The sequence below is a fragment of the Amphiprion ocellaris genome, chromosome 5 (assembly GCF_022539595.1).
Source record: "Amphiprion ocellaris isolate individual 3 ecotype Okinawa chromosome 5, ASM2253959v1, whole genome shotgun sequence".
Classification (NCBI taxonomy): domain Eukaryota; kingdom Metazoa; phylum Chordata; class Actinopteri; family Pomacentridae; genus Amphiprion; species Amphiprion ocellaris.
This window is the reverse complement of record NC_072770.1, coordinates 33,790,695-33,813,710: the sequence shown is the minus strand read 5'-3', so window position 1 is coordinate 33,813,710 and position 23,016 is coordinate 33,790,695. Positions and strand designations below refer to the sequence as shown.

Genomic DNA, 23,016 nt, shown 5'->3' with positions numbered 1-23,016 from the left:
AAATCAAATGACATGAAAGTTATGACAAATGTATTTAGTTTTTCATTGGAAGATCCTAATACCATTTTGGGTGGTACTCAACCACCTCATATTTGTGATGATAAACTTTGTTCCCAGCATGTTTCATTAATGTTGTAAGGCTGCAGTAAACCACAAGCTGCCTGTTAACTGAGCCTGAATCATAATAAAGCACACAGTAACCCTGCTGGAATATCCTGTCATACCTGAGTTGTTTCCTCTATGATAACGCTGGCAGTCTTTGGGACAGGGAAGGGCAGAAGTGGAGCCTTGGTGGTAGCCAGGATAAAGTCAGTGTGAGCCTGGATCACAGAGTCCAAGTACTCCCCCTCTGGCTTACAGCGGTAGTACACTGTTATCTCATCTGATGGCACCAAATGCCCCTAAGACAAGAGAATGAGAGATAAGTGGAATGTTTTATGTAGAGAAACACCAAGTGCTGCATTTTTTAAAAAAATCAAGTTTCTATGGTATCACTGGGTTAGCCATTAGTGGCTAAATATGCCAAAAGCAGTGCTTGAAACAGTTTTCAAACAACATCACCAAAATGATTTCCAAGGACACAAAGAATCATAAGTTTGCAATAAGTTACTTTCTTCAAATGCTTTCATCTCTTTTTGTAAGTAAATGACACCTGGAAGAAACAATTACCTGAAAGAAGAGAGGTTCTGGGTTAAAACAAGCAGAAAACAGACACTACAGGAACAAATAAAGGCAGAAAGGAACAAGGGGACATTTTTACTGGATGAAAGCCCATCTATTTTGGCGTTGTGTGCTGCCAGCTTCCACTAACCTTGACACATTCAGACACATTGATCTCATCCTAATCTGCACTGTGCAGCTGCGCACATATGTGCACGGCCACACACACATATTTTGACAGTGTAGTACACACATATGCTCGCAAACACGCCTCAATTGCAGTATGTGGCTCAAGGGCAGAAGAATAACGTTAGCTAGATACAGAAGAGCAGTCAATCAATGGCCGAAGGTTTATAGGCTTTTCCAAGTCAAGGTACTGACCCTACCCTGATGGAGCAAGTACATTATATATATGTGTGTGTGTGTGTGTGTGTGTGTGTGTGTGTGTGTGTGTGTGTGTGTGTGTGTGTGTGTGTCAGATAAAGCTATACAGATCTCGAGTTTGTGAGCAGTCTATTAAAAAAAAGGAAATGCTGACCCCTGTTTCTCAACCCTGCATCCCACGCAAACAGTGATAACACGTGCACACCCACAAACTACTACCAAACATGTACAAGAATTGTTAAAAATTAATTCCCATCCACAGGGTGGAAAATTCCTAACAGATCTCAGTTTGAAATAACTGGAGGAATTTAGCCTGGCCGGGAGCCAGTGCACACCACTGCTATAGGGGGACGGAAAAAACTGTTTGTTGCTTGTGAAAACAAGGGGCTGTTGGCTAATCCGTCTTTACTCCTCAGACCACTTCAAAGCTCCAACATTAGAATCTGAAAGGGGCCAGACTGTAATTAAGCTTCCATTAAGCCTGCCTTATGATGGAGAAACCTCTAACTGTGACGCTGCAGTGGAAAGATTTCAAAACTGCCCTGACAATAGCATGGGACATAAAGAGGAAGGGGGGAGAATGGGGGTGATTAAAGGGAAAGAAATCTAACAAAGAAACAGTAAAAGTTACATAAAGGTTTCTGAGCTTGGTCTAGATTGCAGGGCTGCAATACCAATCTGTGGAAAAAAAAAATTCTTAAAGAAGGAGCAGGCTGTGAGGTTTACTATCTCGCATCGGCAGTGTGTGTAGTACTGGCAAGAGTGTTTGAGGTTCAAGAAGTCTGTCAACAAAAATAGCAGTGTTTCAAGATGCCAAACAAGGGGAACCTCCTCAAAAAGTTCAAGTAGAAGTCCTCAAACTACCTCAGCAGCATGTTTTGCTCACCCTGAAACAGCCCTGACCACATGTATTGGCTGTTTCAATGACGTCAGATTCTTCTTATTAAACACTGGATTGTAAAATTCAATAGTAGTGTGTTATGTGTCACTCTTGTTTCCAGAGCAAGTAGTGCTCCTGAAATAATTGCCCCACCTTCTTACGTAGTTTTTGAATGCGGTTGATGACCTCTCTGGCAACGCCTTCATCCACCATGGACTGGTCTGGGGTGACATCCAGCAGCACCAGGACCTAAATGTCAACAGATCAAGAGGGGAGAAGAGGACGGGGTAAGATCAAACTTAGCATCCAAAATATGACAGAACTGCTTGGATATTTTGTGGTCATTTTGGTAAGGAAAAAACAACCCCAGCTTATTTTACATTAACGGAGTGAGGTCGAGAGGGTTTGTTGTTTCAAATTGTCCTTATTCAAAGGAGAGTTTAAGAGCTGATGGTGTCGGTTGTGACATCAAAAGCTGTTTCACGCAAATGTGTGACTTTTTCCTACATAAATAAAACTCACTTGACCTGATTTAAGAATTTTTTTTTTTAATTCAGATTGTTAAATGACATCCACTAACCTCTACATAGAATATGTAGTTATCAAAAGTATAGGTTCCTGGAAATTAACCATTAACACTGATTTCATTACAAAATATTTACTCATCTACATCTTTACTTAAATACAGTTTATTTTAAGCCTACCCAGTATGAACCCATTCTAAGTGTACATACCAACTATGAAAAGCTTGTTGATTTTTTTTTTTTTTAGATATAGTAGTGAAATTAAGGCATCAATCAAACATTTTGCTGTTACTCTATTTGCATTCCAATCCTAAAAGGAAATCTGTCTAGGACTCATACACATTTACTGTGTGCATCTGACACAATAGTAGCAGAGAGAAACAGAATTTAGCACAACATGACGACCTTAAGTTATTCATGAGCTGATATCATGAGATTACTTTAGCAGCTTAACCACCCAGATGCATTCAGCTCAGCAGCACAAAAAGGGTCAGCGACAAGAGCAACCTTTAAACAACAAAACTCTTCTACTGTTGCCATTTGTGATGTGAAAACAGAAACATACCAACCGAGCATCAGTAATGACAATACTGTAGTCCATGTGTCACTAAAGTAAAATGAGTGTCATGTTGTGTGGGTCTGAGCTGCTGCCAGGCCTGAACTCTTTACCATGGCAAGACAGAGGGAAAGAGACGACAGAGTGACAGAGAAAGTACACAAAAGCGACAGAGAAGCAGAATACGAGAAAGAGAACAGAGAGACAGACAGATGGGAGCTGGAGAGTCAGTGCGAGTGAGTGAGTAGGAGAGAGAATTAAAAAGCCAGCTCAGTAAACTGGTATTAAGGTGCAGCCGTGTGGTGTGTATACGGTTGGAGGAGCACTGATTAGAGAGGGCCTGTGGGAAACGCATACATGCTGGTTTCCACTTAGCTGTGAAATTATTTCATACATCACACTCACAGTAAAGACACATAAATGCAGTTACAGTATATGGCAGCTTAGCACAGCTGCAGCAGCACAGTAGCACTTATGTTTTTTAAGATGCAGTTACATTACAATCTCCACTTTGTAGCTCAATCTGCCCCCACAACGGTAGGTGATCGAGCAAGAAAGAGAGGAAGAGAGATGTAGCAAAGAGGGATATAAGCATGTGCCTCGATATATTTTCGTTTGTATTAACATAATTAAAATTACAGACAGGTTGGCTGAATAGAATGGCATTTTTGCAAATTATTCATAATCCTTTGAGTAAAACATGAAAACACTATGAAAAGTCAAAGTTCAACTACTGGATGTTTGAATCCAGTGGCACGAATTCAGACTTCCAGGTTTTCGTACGCAACAAACATTGCTTTCTGTATCATTTTTCTCCTTAACAATCAATTTCAGGCTTGAACATGTATGGCCAAATTACTCCAATATCACAATTTGCCATCTTGTAGCATTAAGCACCTTTACTGTGTTTGAGCAAAACTAGATGGGAACTGGTTGTCTCGAGCTGCTGTGAGTGAGGAGGGGTGTACTTAGACACATTCTAGAAGATGCAAAACTGTAGAGTTACATCTAAGCCAATTTAAGCAGGAAAGATTATTTTTTTCAAGGAAAAAAACTTCTAAATCTTTAACTTTAATACGCATATGTAAGTTTTTGGGGGTTAATCACATGTTAGACTATTCTCTCGCAGTGACACTGTACAGAATGGCTTGGTTGCACTTCATAATTATTGTCCTTTAATGGGGAAACACTCAGGCTTGTTAGTATTTTCTGAAACCAATCACAATCATCTTTGGTGGTGATTAGCCTAAGATGTAGCAGCGGTGCCCCTTCAAATAATGAATTACATTTTTATGTCATTTTTCAGCCAGAACAAATTAAAAAATCATCATATATCAAAAATTAGAACAGCCATGAACATTTTTGACCTTAACTGTATCTACTAACGTATTTATTGGATTTAAATTTCGAGTATACCTGTGCGTCAGAGTGTGCTTCATACTGAGCAGCTGAGCCAGAGCTCTGATCAAAGGTGTACATCAACCTCAGGTCCTCTTCATGAAGCTCATGGCCGTCCACCGTGATGGATCCTTGGAATGAACCGGACAAAATTAATACACACTGTTACTGCCATGAACCTGAAAGTAAACATAATTCTATAGCAGTCATGAAAATGTCTCTAATCATGTTTAATATAGAGTATGTGTTAATTTGAGAATAAGTACCGTTGTGTGGGTAAGTGGTTAAGAGAAATAACTGCATTTCTGAAAGACCTCCAGATTTACAAAGACCACAGTGCCGACGAGAAAACAGATAATCTAATAGAATTAAACAGTATCACATCATGCATACTGATACCTAGTATGACTGAATCAATGCTGGCTGCAGACCTTGGTGAAAATGTGACAAGCAATTTAGTTCCTCATTATCTTACTAGTTAAATCTGAATAAATTGCCAATTGACTCTGTGAATTCGGTCTGTATATGGCAAGGTTAATCTCTTCACAAAACTTTTACAAAAGGTTTCAACTACAATTACATTCATTGCATTTCTCTGGCTCTGCATTTACTTGTGTTTACAGATTCTTTCGGCTTTAGTCTTTCTAGACACATCCACGCTCAATTTGAGCTGTAAAACAATACAGACAACTCAATCTATTCAGGTTCATATCTCCATTTTGCCAGGGGCAGCAATTACTCATGTCTGTGTTCTAACTAAAAACCATGACCGTGTTCCCCTGTCCTCTTCACTTCTCCACACCCAGAGGCTGGGTGAAACAGTCACTCTGTTTCCCTCTAATTTGAGATTTCCATGCTTTGATTCCCTGTGTCCCTCCCTGGTCCTTTGCCGTTTTCAATCTTCTCTCTTAACCTCTTCTCTTCTACCTCATCAAAATAATGGGATCAAAGGTATCGGTAAAAAACATTTTCTAGCTAAACTGCCACCCCTCTACTCTCAATGGGAACAAGGTTTTTTGAGTCACATATTGAGCAGTGAGAAATTGCTCAAAAGGCTAAAAGGGGGTTGTCACAGCTGAATGAGAGCTTTTACTTTTTCTATGGATAGATTCACTCAAAGTCTGCTTCAGAGACGGTCACATTCACATTCACTGATCAGTTAGCTATCAGATAACTTTTATGCAACTTTGTCCTCCACAATCTGATACTCTAAAAACAAAATAGGTGTAACATTATTTAGTTTAGCACCTTAAAATGGGCCATAGACACTGAAACATCAAATCATGCCTTTAGTTTCAGTTTAGTGAACTGTGACTTGGTGGTGCTATGCGTATTTTCATCTGTGTTTCCCTTCTCCAACATTTTTCCACCATCCTCAACCGCATCTATCTTATTTCCTCCATCACTCATCCTCCTTTTTTCCTTCCAATTGGCTGGACTTCAAACATCCAAGTGATTGGAAATCTTAAGTTCCCACAGCCCAGCTGACCTCTGCTGCTTCCTTCCCCAGAGACTCCGGGGGCTCTCCTCGTCTTTCTATAATTGGAGAGACAAGATACCTTGCACTGCTTTGATCCCTCGAGCTCAGATTATAGTTTCAGAAGGGTTAGGGTTTGCATTCTGAGAGTAAACTGGGTGTACCAGGCTTTAATGCAAGGATTCATTGTTTTCACTGCTCTTCACTAATTCATTATTCACTTTCTGCTGATTAATTATTTGGTAATTGTAAGGAGCAAACGTTTCTGGAAAAAGAATACATAAAAATTATGTAAACAAACAAAATTAAACTGCAGATGTTTAAATTGCTAAAATGATTTTTTCGTCTTTTGGGTCATAAATTTATGTGCTTTTCTTTGCATACAGAAATACCTGTCTTCTGGAAGGCCTCTAGCTTTTCGCTGCTGAGCTCCTTGATAGAAGCAGTGACGGCTTTGAAGGCCCCCTTTAGTCTCTTGCCCAGCACCATGTGGTCTGGCTCAGCTCTCAGGCGGATACCGTACTTGTCCTTGTCTGTTGAAAGTGTCAACTGTCGCACATTAAGCTCCTGGGGGACAAAAAAACAGACACAGCGTGCCTTAGAAAAAGTACAGTCACTGTCTTGTAGCTGCCTGTAGAGACTGTTAATATCCCAACTATGAACAGAAGCTATCACTTAACATGTACAACTAGATTCAAGTGTTCTATGCTGGTAGTGGAGGCAGTTTATCAGACTTCATATGGGTCATTCTGAAGCCAATGGCTTTATCTGACTTTTCAGTAGTAGTAGGAGGTCCCCTATAAGTTATTGCATGGAACTAACAGCTCATCCTGCATTGTGAAAGCAACGTGTTAGCAGAGCAGCAGCTTCATCTGTGTCTACAGTACATGTGCTGAACTGAAAAGTCCATACTGAAAATTCTTGGCACACATACAATTAGCGTTACACCCCTGCTACATATAATATGCATTCAGGTACAGTACAGAGAGTATATATATAACACATGCAGTAATTTAATAAAAGCATTCACAGAGTTGGAAGATTCTTCTTTCCTGTGCTGCAACATCTTAAGCGCTCCCAATTCCGATCAAATAAACCTTGTTTACTAGAGGGAAGGTAAAGGCTGGCAAGGTTAAATGTTTCCTCCACCAGAAGCAAAACACAATGACAGCTAAGAAGCGGCTAGTTCATGTTTATGTATACTACATGTAGTAATTTAATATCGGCTAGTTGCAGAATACATCAGTCAGCATAACGGAGCAGGAGTAGAAACAGCAGACTCACCTTCATGCATATTTACTCATTATTTCCATTTCAACACTATTAAAAAATACATTTATTTGCAGTTTAATTTTAAATTCAAATATGTAGTTTTTATATACAGGCATACATACATGAATATGTGGTATATAAAAGATTTACAGAGTGAAACTTAAACAGGAAATTTTAACAAAATTCATAGAAAAAACACAACATACTTCAAAAGAAATTACTACTCAAGCTGAAAATTGAATTATAACTAACGTAAAAGTTAAAGATAAGTTGAGCTAAAAACTTTAATAACCTCAGGCATGTATTATAAAGGCCAAATCAAAATTGATCACAAAGACTCATTCACTCAAAGAGCAAGTCAGCCATGAAATCAACTAGTCAGTCAGTCGGTCGATCTTTAAATCTCCAATAGACCATTCCTCCTATTTAGTCAATATCTCTGCCTTTCAATACAAAACATTTCATTCTTCTGTCTAAATGGAAAGAAAAATCTCTGATCCAGTCATATCTGGTAAATCAATAGAGATGCTAAATTTAGCCTCACTGACACCCACCCTGGTCTGCCATTCACAGTCTCTTTCAGTCGATCATACTGGTGCGGGCTGTGACTGAGATTGAACTCGAGCACAGTTGACTTGCTAACAGAGAGCACACATAAGCTACTGTAGTCTCTGTGTATTAAACTTAAGGGCAGTGTGGGGTTGAAAATATGAGCTTGGTTATTTAAAACAAGATGTAATCGATGCACTGATTCGACAAAAACAACATGTATTATCTTGAGGGTAAATGCGGCTTTGTGTGTGTTTGTATGAGAGAGAAAAATAGAGAAACTGTGAGTGTTTGTGATTACTTGGAATGTGGCAATATACAGTCTGTTGGTGCATTACAATGAACTGAAGGCTTCTGTCAGCTCAAACAGCAACTCATTTGATATTTGACAGACCATCTTGAGCTTAGTATAAACTCAGCCGACAGTGGGGTCAGGAAAAGGCTTGTCAGCGAAGCAAAGCTGACCAAAGCTAAAATTTCAAAGGCCAGAACAGCCAGTGCCATTCTGTGACCAACCTCTTCCCTCTGCATGTTAGGAGAATTCATTCAATTTCTGTTTTGACTTAAAAAATTGGTAACAATAAAAGAATTAGCACCAGTCAGTCTGCCTGTTTGAAAATAGTGATTTGCTGCAACTTGTTTGGTTTGCAATAACCCCTCAATACTATTTTTTTTTAAGTTAATACTTCAGTGATCTTGACTTCAGAGTCAGAAACATCAGCAACGGACACAAAAGTCACACCCATAAAATATACCTGTGCTAATACTGGTTCCAACTGTATCCACTACTCTGTATTTTAAAACAGGTCATTCTGAGGTTCCTATGTTATGCTAAATGCTTTATTACATCTTGTAGAAGTCAAATTCATTATCTTTATTTCAATTAATAATTATTAGTTTTATTGCTTTGCAGTCATCATATACAAGTTAACAGAGTATGTTGTTCTGGGTTGAAGAATTTTTTGAACCATTGTTAAAATGTGCATCGGTGCCTCAAGGTGCACTGTTAAGTAGTGGAAATTCCAACTTGAATAGTAATAATGATAACATAATAATACGGCAATCTAATTAAAAGCAATGGTGTTATTTGCAGTTTAATTTTAAATTCAAATATGTAGTTTTTATATACAGGCATACATACATGAATATGTGGTATATAAAAGATTTACAGAGTGAAACTTAAACAGGAAATTTTAACAAAATTCATAGAAAAAACACAACATACTTCAAAAGAAATTACTACTCAAGCTGAAAATTGAATTATAACTAACGTAAAAGTTAAAGATAAGTTGAGCTAAAAACTTTAATAACCTCAGGCATGTATTATAAAGGCCAAATCAAAATTGATCACAAAGACTCATTCACTCAAAGAGCAAGTCAGCCATGAAATCAACTAGTCAGTCAGTCGGTCGATCTTTAAATCTCCAATAGACCATTCCTCCTATTTAGTCAATATCTCTGCCTTTCAATACAAAACATTTCATTCTTCTGTCTAAATGGAAAGAAAAATCTCTGATCCAGTCATATCTGGTAAATCAATAGAGATGCTAAATTTAGCCTCACTGACACCCACCCTGGTCTGCCATTCACAGTCTCTTTCAGTCGATCATACTGGTGCGGGCTGTGACTGAGATTGAACTCGAGCACAGTTGACTTGCTAACAGAGAGCACACATAAGCTACTGTAGTCCCTGTGTATTAAACTTAAGGGCAGTGTGGGGTTGAAAATATGAGCTTGGTTATTTAAAACAAGATGTAATCGATGCACTGATTCGACAAAAACAACATGTATTATCTTGAGGGTAAATGCGGCTTTGTGTGTGTTTGTATGAGAGAGAAAAATAGAGAAACTGTGAGTGTTTGTGATTACTTGGAATGTGGCAATATACAGTCTGTTGGTGCATTACAATGAACTGAAGGCTTCTGTCAGCTCAAACAGCAACTCATTTGATATTTGACAGACCATCTTGAGCTTAGTATAAACTCAGCCGACAGTGGGGTCAGGAAAAGGCTTGTCAGCGAAGCAAAGCTGACCAAAGCTAAAATTTCAAAGGCCAGAACAGCCAGTGCCATTCTGTGACCAACCTCTTCCCTCTGCATGTTAGGAGAATTCATTCAATTTCTGTTTTGACTTAAAAAATTGGTAACAATAAAAGAATTAGCACCAGTCAGTCTGCCTGTTTGAAAATAGTGATTTGCTGCAACTTGTTTGGTTTGCAATAACCCCTCAATACTATTTTTTTTTAAGTTAATACTTCAGTGATCTTGACTTCAGAGTCAGAAACATCAGCAACGGACACAAAAGTCACACCCATAAAATATACCTGTGCTAATACTGGTTCCAACTGTATCCACTACTCTGTATTTTAAAACAGGTCATTCTGAGGTTCCTATGTTATGCTAAATGCTTTATTACATCTTGTAGAAGTCAAATTCATTATCTTTATTTCAATTAATAATTATTAGTTTTATTGCTTTGCAGTCATCATATACAAGTTAACAGAGTATGTTGTTCTGGGTTGAAGAATTTTTTGAACCATTGTTAAAATGTGCATCGGTGCCTCAAGGTGCACTGTTAAGTAGTGGAAATTCCAACTTGAATAGTAATAATGATAACATAATAATACGGCAATCTAATTAAAAGCACGTGATGACGGCTGACTGAAGGACGTGTTTTGTCGGGCTCCCGCTCCCACATTATTATTAGTCGCAGCGAGACAAACTCCTTGTCCTGCCGTGACAGACTTTTGACAGATTTTTATTTTTATACAAAGCTACACCTTCTGATGAAAAGACTTTGAGCGTAAACCACCTTGTAAAGAACTTTCAGACTTCGCCGGTCAGAGGCTAACCGCAGCTAACTGCTAACGGACAGTGCTATCAGCAGCGGCTAACTAGCTGCGGTGGCTCAACACGTCGGTGTGTTACAGTGTTACAGTGTTTGGATGCAAACAGCAGCAGATAAGGGCTTTATAGCACCACAGTAACAATCCTAGTTCACTGTTTAGTTTTCGGAAGCCAGGGACATGGCGGACACAGCCAGGGACTCTTCACCGGACACCACTTCCTTGTCTGCCCCCCCCCACACCTCTGAACTAGATGCAGCCAACACAACCATCATCCGCCTGAAGGCTGACATCCGTCGTCTATCTGAGGAGCTAAAAATCAAATCAGATATACTCACCTCTTACATGAACGTCGCCTGCAAGCAATCCCGCTACCTCGCTTCAGTCCAGTCCTCCCTCCATGACACCCTCCCGTGGGTCCCCGTCAGCCCCCGGCCCTCGTCCTGTTCAACCCCGAACCGACATCCATCCTGGTCCGAGGTCGTCATTCGTGGCAAAAGCAGCCGCAACGACCACACCGTCTCCCCGGCCCGACCAAATCTCATCAGCTTTGCGGCTCTGTCCCTACCGGCCAAGCCCCGGCCCGCCAACCCGGCGGCGACGCTGATCGGCGGCGACGCCTCCTCTTCCTCCAACCTGCCAGCTGCCGGAGCCTCTGCGGCTCCCATCCGAACAGACGACGGACCGCCAAAGGCTCTGGACCCCCCGACGTCCAACGCTGCGGATCGGCCGGCCTCCTCATCGGGGGCGGCTACTTCCCGGTCGCCGCTGGACGCCGGCGCAAAGACCACCTCCGCGCAAACGTGCGGTGGCCCCCGGGCTCAGCCTGGCTCCACCGGCAGGGTCTCCCCTCCGCGGGCGACCGGCAGCACTCGGTCCTCCTCCGGAGAGCAACAAATCCAGCGGTCCCAAACCCGGATATCCTCCGCAACCTCCCGACGACGTCTGCTGCGGGACGCGGTTCGCCGCCACTCCGCCGGGTCCGTCGGCAAAGACTTGGACCATCATGGCAGCTGTCTACAACCCGAGTTTGTAGACTCCTCATCGCCGCGTTTCCATCGCTCCACCATCACCTCCACCCTTACCGACACCGAGCCACAGGGACAGCTAGCACCCGCGGCGGCTCCTCTGCACACCAGCCCCGACGCAACCTCAGCCGGAAGCCCTCCACGCCACCTCTCCCGTAAGTTCACAACCTCCCGTCCACCACTTGCCCCACTCTTCGCCCCCTCTACGCTCATCATTGGCGACAGTATCATGAGAGGCATCAGGTTCTTTAACGCTATCACACTGTCATTCCCCGGTGCTACAGCTGCAGACATCGCTGTTAAAATTCCTTCCGTTCTCCGCTCACTCCCCTCCTCTGTACACCGCATTATCCTTCACGTCGGCTGCAACGACACAGCGCGCCCCCAGTCTGAGCAGACAAAACGTGATTTTCTAAATCTGACGGACTTACTGAAAGACTGCGGAAAGTCTATTTTTATTAGCGGGCCCCTACCAACGGTAAACAACAACTCTGAGCGCTTCAGCAGACTGCTCAGCCTGAACACCTGGATTAGCTCGTTCTGCCGTGCCAGCAGAATTAACTTTATTGACAATTTTAACTGTTTCTGGAACAGGCCAGAATATTTTAACAGTGATGGCATCCATCCAAACAGGTCCGGCAGATCACTTTTAATCTCAAATATCCAATACACCGTCCACACTTCAGACTGACTAGTGCCAGTGTTTACATCCATCTCTTCTTCACGCTCCACTGAACCGCCTCCCAGCTACAGCGCCCCCCTCTGTCCCCACCTGGAACTCCCCCCATTTTCCCCTCCAGCACACCCACTGCCTCCCCCCTCTGGCTCCCCTTGCCCGTCACCCCCGCAGTACCAGAATTCAACAAGCTGCCAAATCCCCACCATCATCAGCTTCAGACAACCTCGGCAGCCCTCCCTCAGAAACTGCCATTTTGCTAACCTTCGCCCACTTCCACGGACCTCACAGCCTTGTCCCCAGAAGCCCTCCCCTAATCACACATCCACACTTCACCTGAACTTTGCCCTCTTCAACACCCGCTCCGTCACCAGCAAAGGCCCCATTCTACAATTATTCATCCTGGACAATAAACTGGACTTCCTCTGTCTAACCGAAACATGGCACAAACCACTGGACTTCTACCCACTCAACCAAGCCACCCCCTCCGGATACACGTACCTCAACTCACCCCGCCCAGAAGGTCGAGGAGGCGGCATCGCAGTCATCCACAAACAGGTCTTCACAACCATCCCACTTTCCATCCCTGCCTCCCCCTCCTTTGAACACCTTGTTTTTAAATCACCCGGTCCCACCCCAATGGTCACTGCTATCATTTACCGCCCACCTAAACCAAACCCCTCATTTCTCCCTGACTTTTCCCACTTTGCCACCCAGCTATTAGCTACATCTCCGTCAGTCCTCATCCTTGGTGACTTCAACTTTCACATGGACAACCTTCACAGTAAATCTGCCTCTGACTTCCTAGATCTCCTACAATCACTCAACCTCACCCAGCATGTCAATTTCCCCACCCACAACCATGGACACATCCTCGATCTGGTTTGCTCCTCTGGTCTTACAGTCCTAAATATCTCCAGCTGTCATCTCTCCATCTCTGACCACCTAGCAATAACTATGGACATCAGCCTCCCCACCCCCCTGCCCAAGGAAAAACGGACAATCTTTTTTAGAAACACCAGATCACTCTCCCCCTCTGTATTCTCCGCCTCACTGACCACTGCATTGTCCGTCTCCCCTCCCCCGTCAATCAATAACCCCACTGACCTCATCAACCACTACAATCATACTCTCTCTTCCTGTCTTGATCAGCTTGCTCCCCTCAAATCCAAATTAGTTACTTTCTCCCACTCTGCTCCATGGTACACCCCTGAACTCCACCTCATGAAAGCCCATAAACGACAGCTAGAACGTCTTGTCAAGAAAACAAACCTGACAGTTCACCGCCAAGCCTACTCCGACTTCCTCCAACAATACAAAGACGCCCTGAAATCTGCACGGTCCACTTTCTACTCTGACCTGATCAATACCAGCTCCAACAACCCCAAATCCCTCTTCTCAACTGTCAATAAACTCCTTGCCCCCCCGGACACAGTCTCAAACTCGTTCACCACTGACAAATGCAACCTATTCCTCTCTTTTTTTCATAACAAAATCATCTCCATCCACAGCAGCCTTGTCACCTCTCCCACTTCACTTGATCCCCCCTCTCCTCCACCAAACCCTCTGAACTTTCCCCCCCTGGCCCACTTCTCGCCCGTTTCCCCCCTGGACCTGCCCAAATTCATCACTGGAACTAAAAACTCCACATCCTGCCTGGACCCCATCCCCACTGCCCTCCTCAAAAACTGCCTCCCTGTTATCGCCCCCCTCATCTCTAACATCATCAACACTTCCCTCAGTACTGGCTGTGTCCCCTCACCCCTCAAGCTCGCCTCTGTCTCCCCCATCCTCAAAAAACCTGGTTTGGATCCAACCTCCCCTCACAACTTCCGGCCCATCTCCAATCTCCCCTTCATATCCAAAACATTAGAACGTGTCGTCGCTGCCCAGTTGAAAACTCACCTCACCTCCAACAACCTGTATGAAACCTTTCAATCCGGATTCCGCTCTCATCACAGCACTGAAACTGCTCTCCTCAAGGTCACCAATGATCTCCTCCTCTCCTCAGACTCTGGACAAGTCACCATCCTCATTCTTCTCGACCTCTCTGCAGCATTTGACACAATCAATCACTCCATCCTCCTGTCCCGCCTTCAATCCTCCATTAACATCACCGGCACCGCCCTCACCTGGTTCACATCATATCTCACTAATCGACAACAATTCATCAAGGTCAACAACTGCACATCACCCACCGCCCCCCTGTCCCATGGTGTCCCTCAAGGATCAGTACTTGGCCCCCTCCTCTTTATCCTGTACCTCCTCCCCCTCGGCAACATCATCCGCCGCCACAACCTACACTTCCATTGCTACGCCGACGATATCCAACTCTACATCTCCACCAACACCACTGCCACCACCACCCTCCCCTCTCTCTCCAGCTGCCTGGCCGACATTAAATCCTGGATGAGGAAAAATTTTCTCCTGCTAAACTGTGACAAGACTGATCTCATCCTTATCGGACCTAAATCACTCACACCATTTCCCCACCCCCCCATTACCATTGATAACACCACCCTATCTCCTTCTGCTCACATCCGCAACCTCGGTGTGATATTTGACAGCAACCTCACTTTTGAACCCCACATTAATCAGATCACCAAAACTGCCTATTTCCATCTCCGCAACGTCGCCCGTCTCCGCCCCTTCCTCTCCTTCTCAGCCGCTGAAACCCTCATTCATGCCTTCGTCACTTCCCGCCTTGACTACTGCAATAGCGTTCTCTTCGGCTCCACCTCCAAAGTTCTCAATAAACTTCAACTCATTCAAAACTCTGCTGCCCGACTCCTCACCCGAACCTGTTCTCACGACCATATCACACCCGTCCTGCGGAACCTCCATTGGCTCCCCATTTCACACCGCATCCAGTACAAACTGCTTCTCCTCACCTTCAAGTCCATCCATAATCTAGCCCCCTCTTACCTTACCGATTTGCTCCTCCCCTACACCCCCCCCAGGAATCTCCGTTCCTCCCACACAAACCTCCTTTCCATCCCGCACAGGACCAGCCGGCGACATTGGGGGGACAGAGCCTTCGCCATTGCCGCCCCCACACTCTGGAACTCACTCCCCCATGCCCTCCGTGACTGCACCAACCTCACCACATTTAAATCCCTTTTAAAGACTCACCTTTTTAGATCTGCTTTCCTTAAGTGATTCTGTATTTTATCTTGAACTTGTTTACTATCTACTGATTTTAATTATCTGTTTTGTTCTATCTTATTGTATTTTATGTACAGCGTCTTTGAGCTTTTGGAAAAGCGCTTTATAAATAAAATTTATTATTATTATTATAAAGGTGAAGGCAGACTTAATGTGGCTTGACTAAAATGACATCACACATTCACAGAGATTGAAGTTTCTTCTTTCCTGTGCTGCAAGACCTTAAGTGCTCTCAATTCTGATCAAATAAACCTTGTTTACTGGAGGGAAGGTAAAGGCTGGCAAGGTTAAATGTTTCCTCCACCAGAAGTGAAACTCAATGACAGATAAGAAGTGGCTAGGGCTAAGATAAAGCTTGAAGGATCCAAGAGGAGGTTGCAACAGAAGTACTTTTACCATGTGAACCTTAATTCATAAAAGTTGTGTTCCTCAGCTCCATCGTATGGGATTAGAGCTGAAATCAATTTTTCATTTGAGACACATCAGTAATTTTTCAGCTAGGGACACAGAAGAACTTCAAGTGAGAGAGATAGTTACAACCTTTCCCCAACGTTGACAGCATTTTTCCTTAAGATTGTAGTGGGAATTGCTTTGTTGTTGGAAAAATCAAACCCCGTGAGAAACGGATACTGCCAGTTTAATGGCTTCCTGCACTTATAAGCTATGACGATTAGTCATTTGAACGTTTGAGTATTCATTTTTCCAATTCGCTTGAAAAACAGCGGCGTGAATCACACAAACCTGCCTTGCAGTGGAAGCCTTACTGTGGAAAATAAACTCTGTAATTTTGCAGCCGGCATCTGTGACAGGCACTACAAGATGAAGTACAATGATGCATATTACTGTCACCACATTATGAAGTACACAGATAAACAGTAATATAATGTTTCCTGTACTGGTTTAAAAAAAAACAACAACATAACACTAGGTTTTGCAATCTATATTTGATGAGTGTGGCAACTGGGGTAGATCAAATGGGAAATTATTTTCCGAGGCATCTGCTTTATTCCTTTTTTTAAATGAAACATAGAAATTTCTATTACAGCTGAAGATACAAGCAGCATGTGAAGATCCACGCCCTCTGATGTTCATCTCATCTATCAAGTCAGCATACAGAAGAGGCTTTGGAGAGTAAACATGGTTCTAGAGCATGTTCCTCTTTAAATCATAAGTTTAATAGCACTGATCAAAGCATAGCAAACCAACAAATATAGATTTCAGCAAGAAAAAGGAGAAAATGCATCTTCTGCCATGACACACTTCTACAGAGTATGAGAAAAGAAGTTCTACAGAGAACTAAAGTAACTCAGATTACTCACTTGATCAGGACAACACTCACAATTATGAAACAATATAAACAATCAGTATTTACTGTAAAAGTAACTAAATAATACAACAGTCAGTTCACTTACTTCCAGGATGTATTTCTGCAGGGACTGGATGTCTTTCAGAGCCTCTGCATCCTGGTGAATAACTACCACCTCCTTCAGTGGATACTGAAATGCACAGCACAAAGGTAAAACTGTGCACAATGTCAAGTTAAGAATATGATAACACAAAACGTGACACAGGTAATGCTGTGTGAAATTTGAAATGATGAATTACATAATTGATTATTAATAACTGCATTTAGTTTTTTGTGCAGAACAATTAATTTCCAAGTTTGAAATAGCAGCCTGACAAAATAAAATTCGAAATAAATAAATACATCTTGACTCATGGTCTACTTATTATGGTGATTTTTAAAAACTGAACCTCAGTCCAGGACTGGAGTCAGACCTGGTAGAAAGTATACTCAGTTTATTTGGGCCATCTTGTTTGACCCTATCATAAATACATTTAAATATTTCAAGAAATCTGTATACTGTGATGAAGCAAGTGTGACTGTGCTTTGATTGGGGTCCCCCTTTTTTTAAATTAACATATTCCTTTTTCAATCGGGTCGAACATTTTCCCCTGAAAACCTCTATTTCAGATCTTTTAATCACACCACACAAGAGGAAGACAACAGATGATTCCACTCATAAACTATGTGAAATGTTGGAAATGCTGGAAAAATCTATTAAGTGAACCATGAGTTCAGACTGTTGTGTCAAATTTTCAATCTTGTTTCCCAAACAGTGGATACATTGTACCCTTTATACTGCAGTATAGAGTATGAGTGGGTGAGGTAGAGTTGGTGATGTACCTTGACAGGTAAGGTCTTCCTGTCTCGGATCACTCTGCCCAGCTCAATCACAGACTGCATCTGGGAGACAGCGCTCTCAATACGCTTGTCAATCAAAGTCTCCCTGCAAAACAGAAACACGAGACAAGAAATTTTGAATATCACCACATTAATATTAGTGTTAGCATGTCCACTCCATCACAAAACTAATGATGAGTGAGTGAATCAGTGTTTGAATGACTCCTAAATGTTTTGTTTATACTGGGGTGAAGAGTGATGTATTCTGCTTCTACGAACTTCATCTGAAACTGTAGCTGGCTGGGCTTTGCTCATTTAAGCTAATAGCAAAGGTGCAATATGACCTTGGTCCCTTCTAATAATACGAACACTGAATCCTTTTGGGATAATTATTATTCTGCATTTTGTAAAATTTGGTACAATGTCAGGGCACAGTTAGGTGAGATACGTGCATTTTTACAGTAATTTACTCCCAGTAAATCTCATTTTCTAGTTCATTGTGATTTGGAAATTAAAAAGAAGTGTCAATCGAGGAAAATGAATAATAAAGCATGGCCGGGCCCAAACCACATATATAAATAAGGAGAGTTCAGAACCATCAGTTTGGCTCAGTTGAGCACAGGAACATCTACTAATAAGGGGTACAGAGTCTTCCACCTTTGAATTCAAATTCGAGCTGCACAACCACTGATAATCAGACATAATAGCGATATTATCCCAAACTGTCTGCAGGCACATAGGCTGCATGCGTGTACACACACAATGCCTGTTCATTTACTCGTGCAGTGTGCTTGTCCAAGTGTGCACACAACACTGGACTAAAATGAGAGAGGAGAGACACCAGGGACAGCCAATCATTTAATGAGGTGATTGAGGAGCAGCTGTCCCCACTTCCTCATTGGAGGCTGACCTTTGGGAGGAGGTTGAAGTAGTCCCATTCGACAGCAGGAAGGACAAGCGGCTAATAAAGCAGCAGCACTGAGGGCTGCCTAAGTGACAGGGGAGATTATATGAGCCAATACAGAAACTATTTTCCTTTTGTGAAATCAAATAGATATTTAATCATGTCAGAACTTTTGCTATTGTTAAAGATGATAAAATTAAGTTTGGGCAATTGGAAATTCCTCCTAGATATTAAAAAACTGATCAGCCACTAGGCCAGACATTTTATTGAAGTAACTGAAGTGAAGCGAATGAATCAAATTTTGAGTCCAATATTCATTCTGCAGGGCTGACAACCAAGACAGAGTCTATGCAATTCTGTGTGAGTATTTCTAAGTTGCAGAGAATGCACACTCTCCTAATATTCTCTAAAGAGAGAAAGGAAAGTTTGCACCCTAAACGGAAAAAAGATTATGCCAACGTATGTAATTTTTTCCATCATAGATAACATGGTTGATGATTGCAGCTGACCAATGTAGAGAATGCCTCAGCTGTGATCTACTTTCATCACATGGAAACATTTGACAGCATGAGCAGTCAGTAAAAATCTACTGATGTCTAAAGAAGCAATCAATCCAACAAAATAATAATTATTAACATGGAAAGTAAGATCATCTAATGAATTACATAAAAATGAGATGGATGGTTTCTAAACTAGGACTAATGTAGAAAAAAACCCTCAACACAACACAGAGGGAGATCAAGCTGAGGAACAGCAGAAATGAAGACACAAAATTGTTAAGACAGCTATCGAGAACCCTGACAGTTACTTAGAAACCACTATGGACTCTTTTGCATCGAAAGCTCCTACTCTAAGGCATTCAGAGTGTGATACAGTTGGGGTAAAGTAAGGCCACGTACTCCGGCTGAACCAGATTAGGCTCTAGATAAGCAGTGGATATCCTGTGAGAAAAGGAGCTAATGCAAGGGGGGTTGCTGTGTTTGCTGCAGGGGGCTGTGTAGCAAGAATGGGCATTTAAACCAGATGACCTTGGTTAAATTTACATGGTTAAAAGAAACAGTTTCAGATAGAATCAAACCTGCCGAAAAGCCCTTAAACAAGAAATCCAAACAGATCTAGGAGAGCTTCTGTAGCTGATGCTGAGAAGTCATAAGCAAGGGGATCCTCTGAAGAAATAAATAATGAATGCTTGTTATTATTCATTTAAACTTACAGTAACTGGATGTACTTGGGGCTCAGGGAAACAAGCTGTAACCACAACACCAAGATAGCATCACCTTCTACGGGTAATGTAACTGCAAACACTTGTTTCTTTAGACCTTTTTTTTTTTTTTTTTTTAAATGAAAACAGCCACTGATGAGAGCAATGAGAACAAACCCATTCAGTAAAATGTGATCAGTAATGCCTGCGTTTGTTGTATCCATGTGATCTATTGTTAAAAATATTGATGATGAGCACATCAAGTGGCACAAAAACATCAATTTCTCTAACACTAAAGCTTTACTGAATGGATTTCTCCAACCTGACTTGAGGCAGCATGAGATAGTGGATGCTGCCAGAGTCCTTCTCTTCAACAGAAGCAGGGTCAATGAGGTGGCGCAGATTTTGGTACATCATCTCTGTAATGAAGGGTGTGAAGGGAGCCTGAGGGGAAGGAGGGAAGAAAGCAAGTAGACATGAGGGAGAGAAAGATTATTAGATTCTCTGCACTGTTGCTAATTTATATTCTCTGACATTAAGGTCTAAAAGTCCAAAACATATTTTTCTCTGCTGCATATTTCCATTCAAATAGTGGTTAAGTTCAAACAGAATTGTGCCATTGTGAGGTTACATATAAAGTGATTCTCTTCCATTTCAACCACGGCTAATTAATTTGTATACCTCACAGCTGATCTGTATTGATCTGGGTTAGGCTAACTGCCTCTTAGCGTGCCTCACGCCTCACATGCAAACATCTTCAATGTGTTATAAATAAAGACTCCTACTGCTCATGCATTATTCAAAGCCATGCCAGCACACAAACACACCCCTTCCATACCAGCATTATGTCTTTGTTTCTTGCACACACAAAAGCGAAACCTCACCACAACAAAATTTCCCCCATACAATCTCTTTTCTCTCTGTCAGTTTCTCTCTCTAACACACACACACACACAAACGAAATGACTCACCATCAGCCTGCACATGGAGAACAGAACACTGAAGAGGGTTTCCAGCGCCCACAGGCAGTCCTCAGTGCCACTCTCTCCCTGCAAAGTTCACACACACATCAATAGGTTCTTTCCCCTTGGAACAGTAAAAAGATAAAAATGCCCTCACAGATACCAGCACATGTACCCCCAGTCAAAGTCAACCAAATGTTCAGAAGGAGGGCCTCAAACCGATCATAAATGTTCACAGATGGAGGATATAATAAAGACATAACAGTAGCTTGAATCAACACTTTTATTTACCAAATGGATAACTTACTGTAAAAAGTAGTATAATCTATATTTACAGTAATACTCGCAAGTCATCTGATACAGAATATTATTAGTGATAAGTCATTCTTGGGACTCGAGTATCACATTAATGGTCACTGGTTATCAGCTCTATCTTCTTTACATGACAAGAAAATTAACACTAAATAAGCACAAATGTAAAGCTGTGATCTCACCTTCAGGCGGCGTCTGTTGGTCCTGACGTACCAGTTGGTGAGCATGTCCACAAACTTTACCAGACGAGGCACAACGGTGTACAGGCGGTAAGCTGCAACCAGAACAACTCTCAGTTTAATTATACTAGACAGAGAAACAGCAGCAATGGGTTTCAGGTTAGGGTGTATTTTAGGCAATGAAAGAGTCATCTTCTTAGCTAAAGTAATGATTAGCTGAGTGTGCATGTGCTGTTGGAACATAAATCTCTTTACGGTCATGTTGTAGGGGTTCAGCGTCCTTTTGGGCACAAAGTAAATTGTCAATAATCTAAATTATTACATTTTAGTATGAAGTCTTATTTTAAGGTCACCGATTTCATGGATAAGTTTCCAGGGCAATAATGTGCGTCGGTGTAAAGTGAAATGATGGAAGTGCGGCTGTGTTTCAAGAGTGCCTGACCGACCGTCCATCTCAGCCTTGAAGAACTGGATGAGGGACTGGGTGAAAGACTGAATCCATTTGTCCATGATGTTGTCACTCTGCTTTGCTGTGCTTTCATTGTACAGGAACTGAATCTCATCCTCCTAACACAGGAATGCAAACACGCACAACACAAAAAATTCCTATTAGAGAGAAGTATAAACACAAATAAGGTATTTTCATTCAACTTACAATTTGGTTTGATAAGAAGAAAAAGGGCACACATTATCATTGATGCAAAGAAGCTGAAATTGGGGCTAAAATCTCTCCCGTGTAGAAGCAAAAAAAAGTAGCAATTTGGACCAGCACACACAGATAATGTGTGACATCTACAGGTAAAGAAAGCAACTACTCTTGCAGTTTTGGTACTTGCGCACCTACAGGCAAACGGTGTTCTGACTGCAGTTTGCGCTCGCAAATACATACTTAGACACAGGCCAAATCCCAATCTCTCCAACCCAAGGCCAAAACACTAATCCCTCACAGACATAACTGACATCACAGCTATGGTGCTTGAGTGTGTAATTTTACTAGGTTTTAAAATGTCATTAAAACGGAATCAGCATCAAAAAAAAAAATTTAGAGTAAATTGTTTTGTTTCATTCTCAGCTTAATTAGCTGTGTAACTGATCACTCGCTATGACATTTATAGCATTTATACATTTAAGCAATTTACCAAAAACAGTATCTGTACTATCGATTACGTTTTCAAAAACTACCATCCCATTATCTTATCATATGTTTTTTTAACAGACTTGACAGGAGCGATGACAATGGAGGGAGGGAGAAAAGGTGACGGAGTTAGAGAGAACATGCGATGCAACAAAAAATCTCAAACTGGACATTTCGCAGATCAGGTTAGCTGCCTAAAACCTCTATTCCACAAGGACAGCCCAACTAGTTATGTTGATCACGTCATCTCATTATGCCTTCTTATTCAGCAATGATTTAATGGCACCCAACTGGAGAATAAGAGTCACCAACTGTTAACCTCAGTGTGCCAAATCTTAATCACAGTAGTGAACAGAAATGCACATAAATTCACATTTTGTTTTGGCTATTTTCTGGAAATTGTGCAAAATTTGGTTGTAAACTTGGCTACTACCAGGTCTACATCTGCAGGTCTAAAGTGCTGCCATTACTCTTCCAAAGGTTGGATGGTGTGAACGTGATTATGGAAAATAACTCAAGAGCTGCCCTTCATCCAGAATTTGCGACCTGCTAAAGCAAGATTTCCACTGGGTTTTTAGATTTACTCCTACAGGCAGTGGCAGCTGATGAAAGTTTTTTTTCTGAGTGGAGCTGTGCCCTACCCAGCCACTCTCAGTAACCATCTCACGGTATCAAACAAATGCAAAGGAATGCAGTTCAATTTTCAAAAGTGCAGGATAATTTT

At 41.9% G+C, this 23,016-nt stretch overlaps 1 protein-coding gene across 1 annotated transcript in view; it reads right to left on the bottom strand.

Annotated features, from left to right (window-relative positions):
• iars1 (isoleucyl-tRNA synthetase 1) overlaps window positions 1-23,016 on the bottom strand; it is a 62,304-nt gene that overhangs the window by 5,403 nt on the left and 33,885 nt on the right. Inside the window, 10 exon segments of the mRNA XM_055010493.1 lie at window positions 225-401; window positions 2,078-2,173; window positions 4,421-4,533; window positions 6,272-6,446; window positions 16,827-16,910; window positions 17,603-17,705; window positions 20,027-20,148; window positions 20,676-20,753; window positions 21,161-21,252; window positions 21,604-21,724. Of these exon segments, the coding sequence (XP_054866468.1) occupies window positions 225-401; window positions 2,078-2,173; window positions 4,421-4,533; window positions 6,272-6,446; window positions 16,827-16,910; window positions 17,603-17,705; window positions 20,027-20,148; window positions 20,676-20,753; window positions 21,161-21,252; window positions 21,604-21,724 (1,161 nt within the window).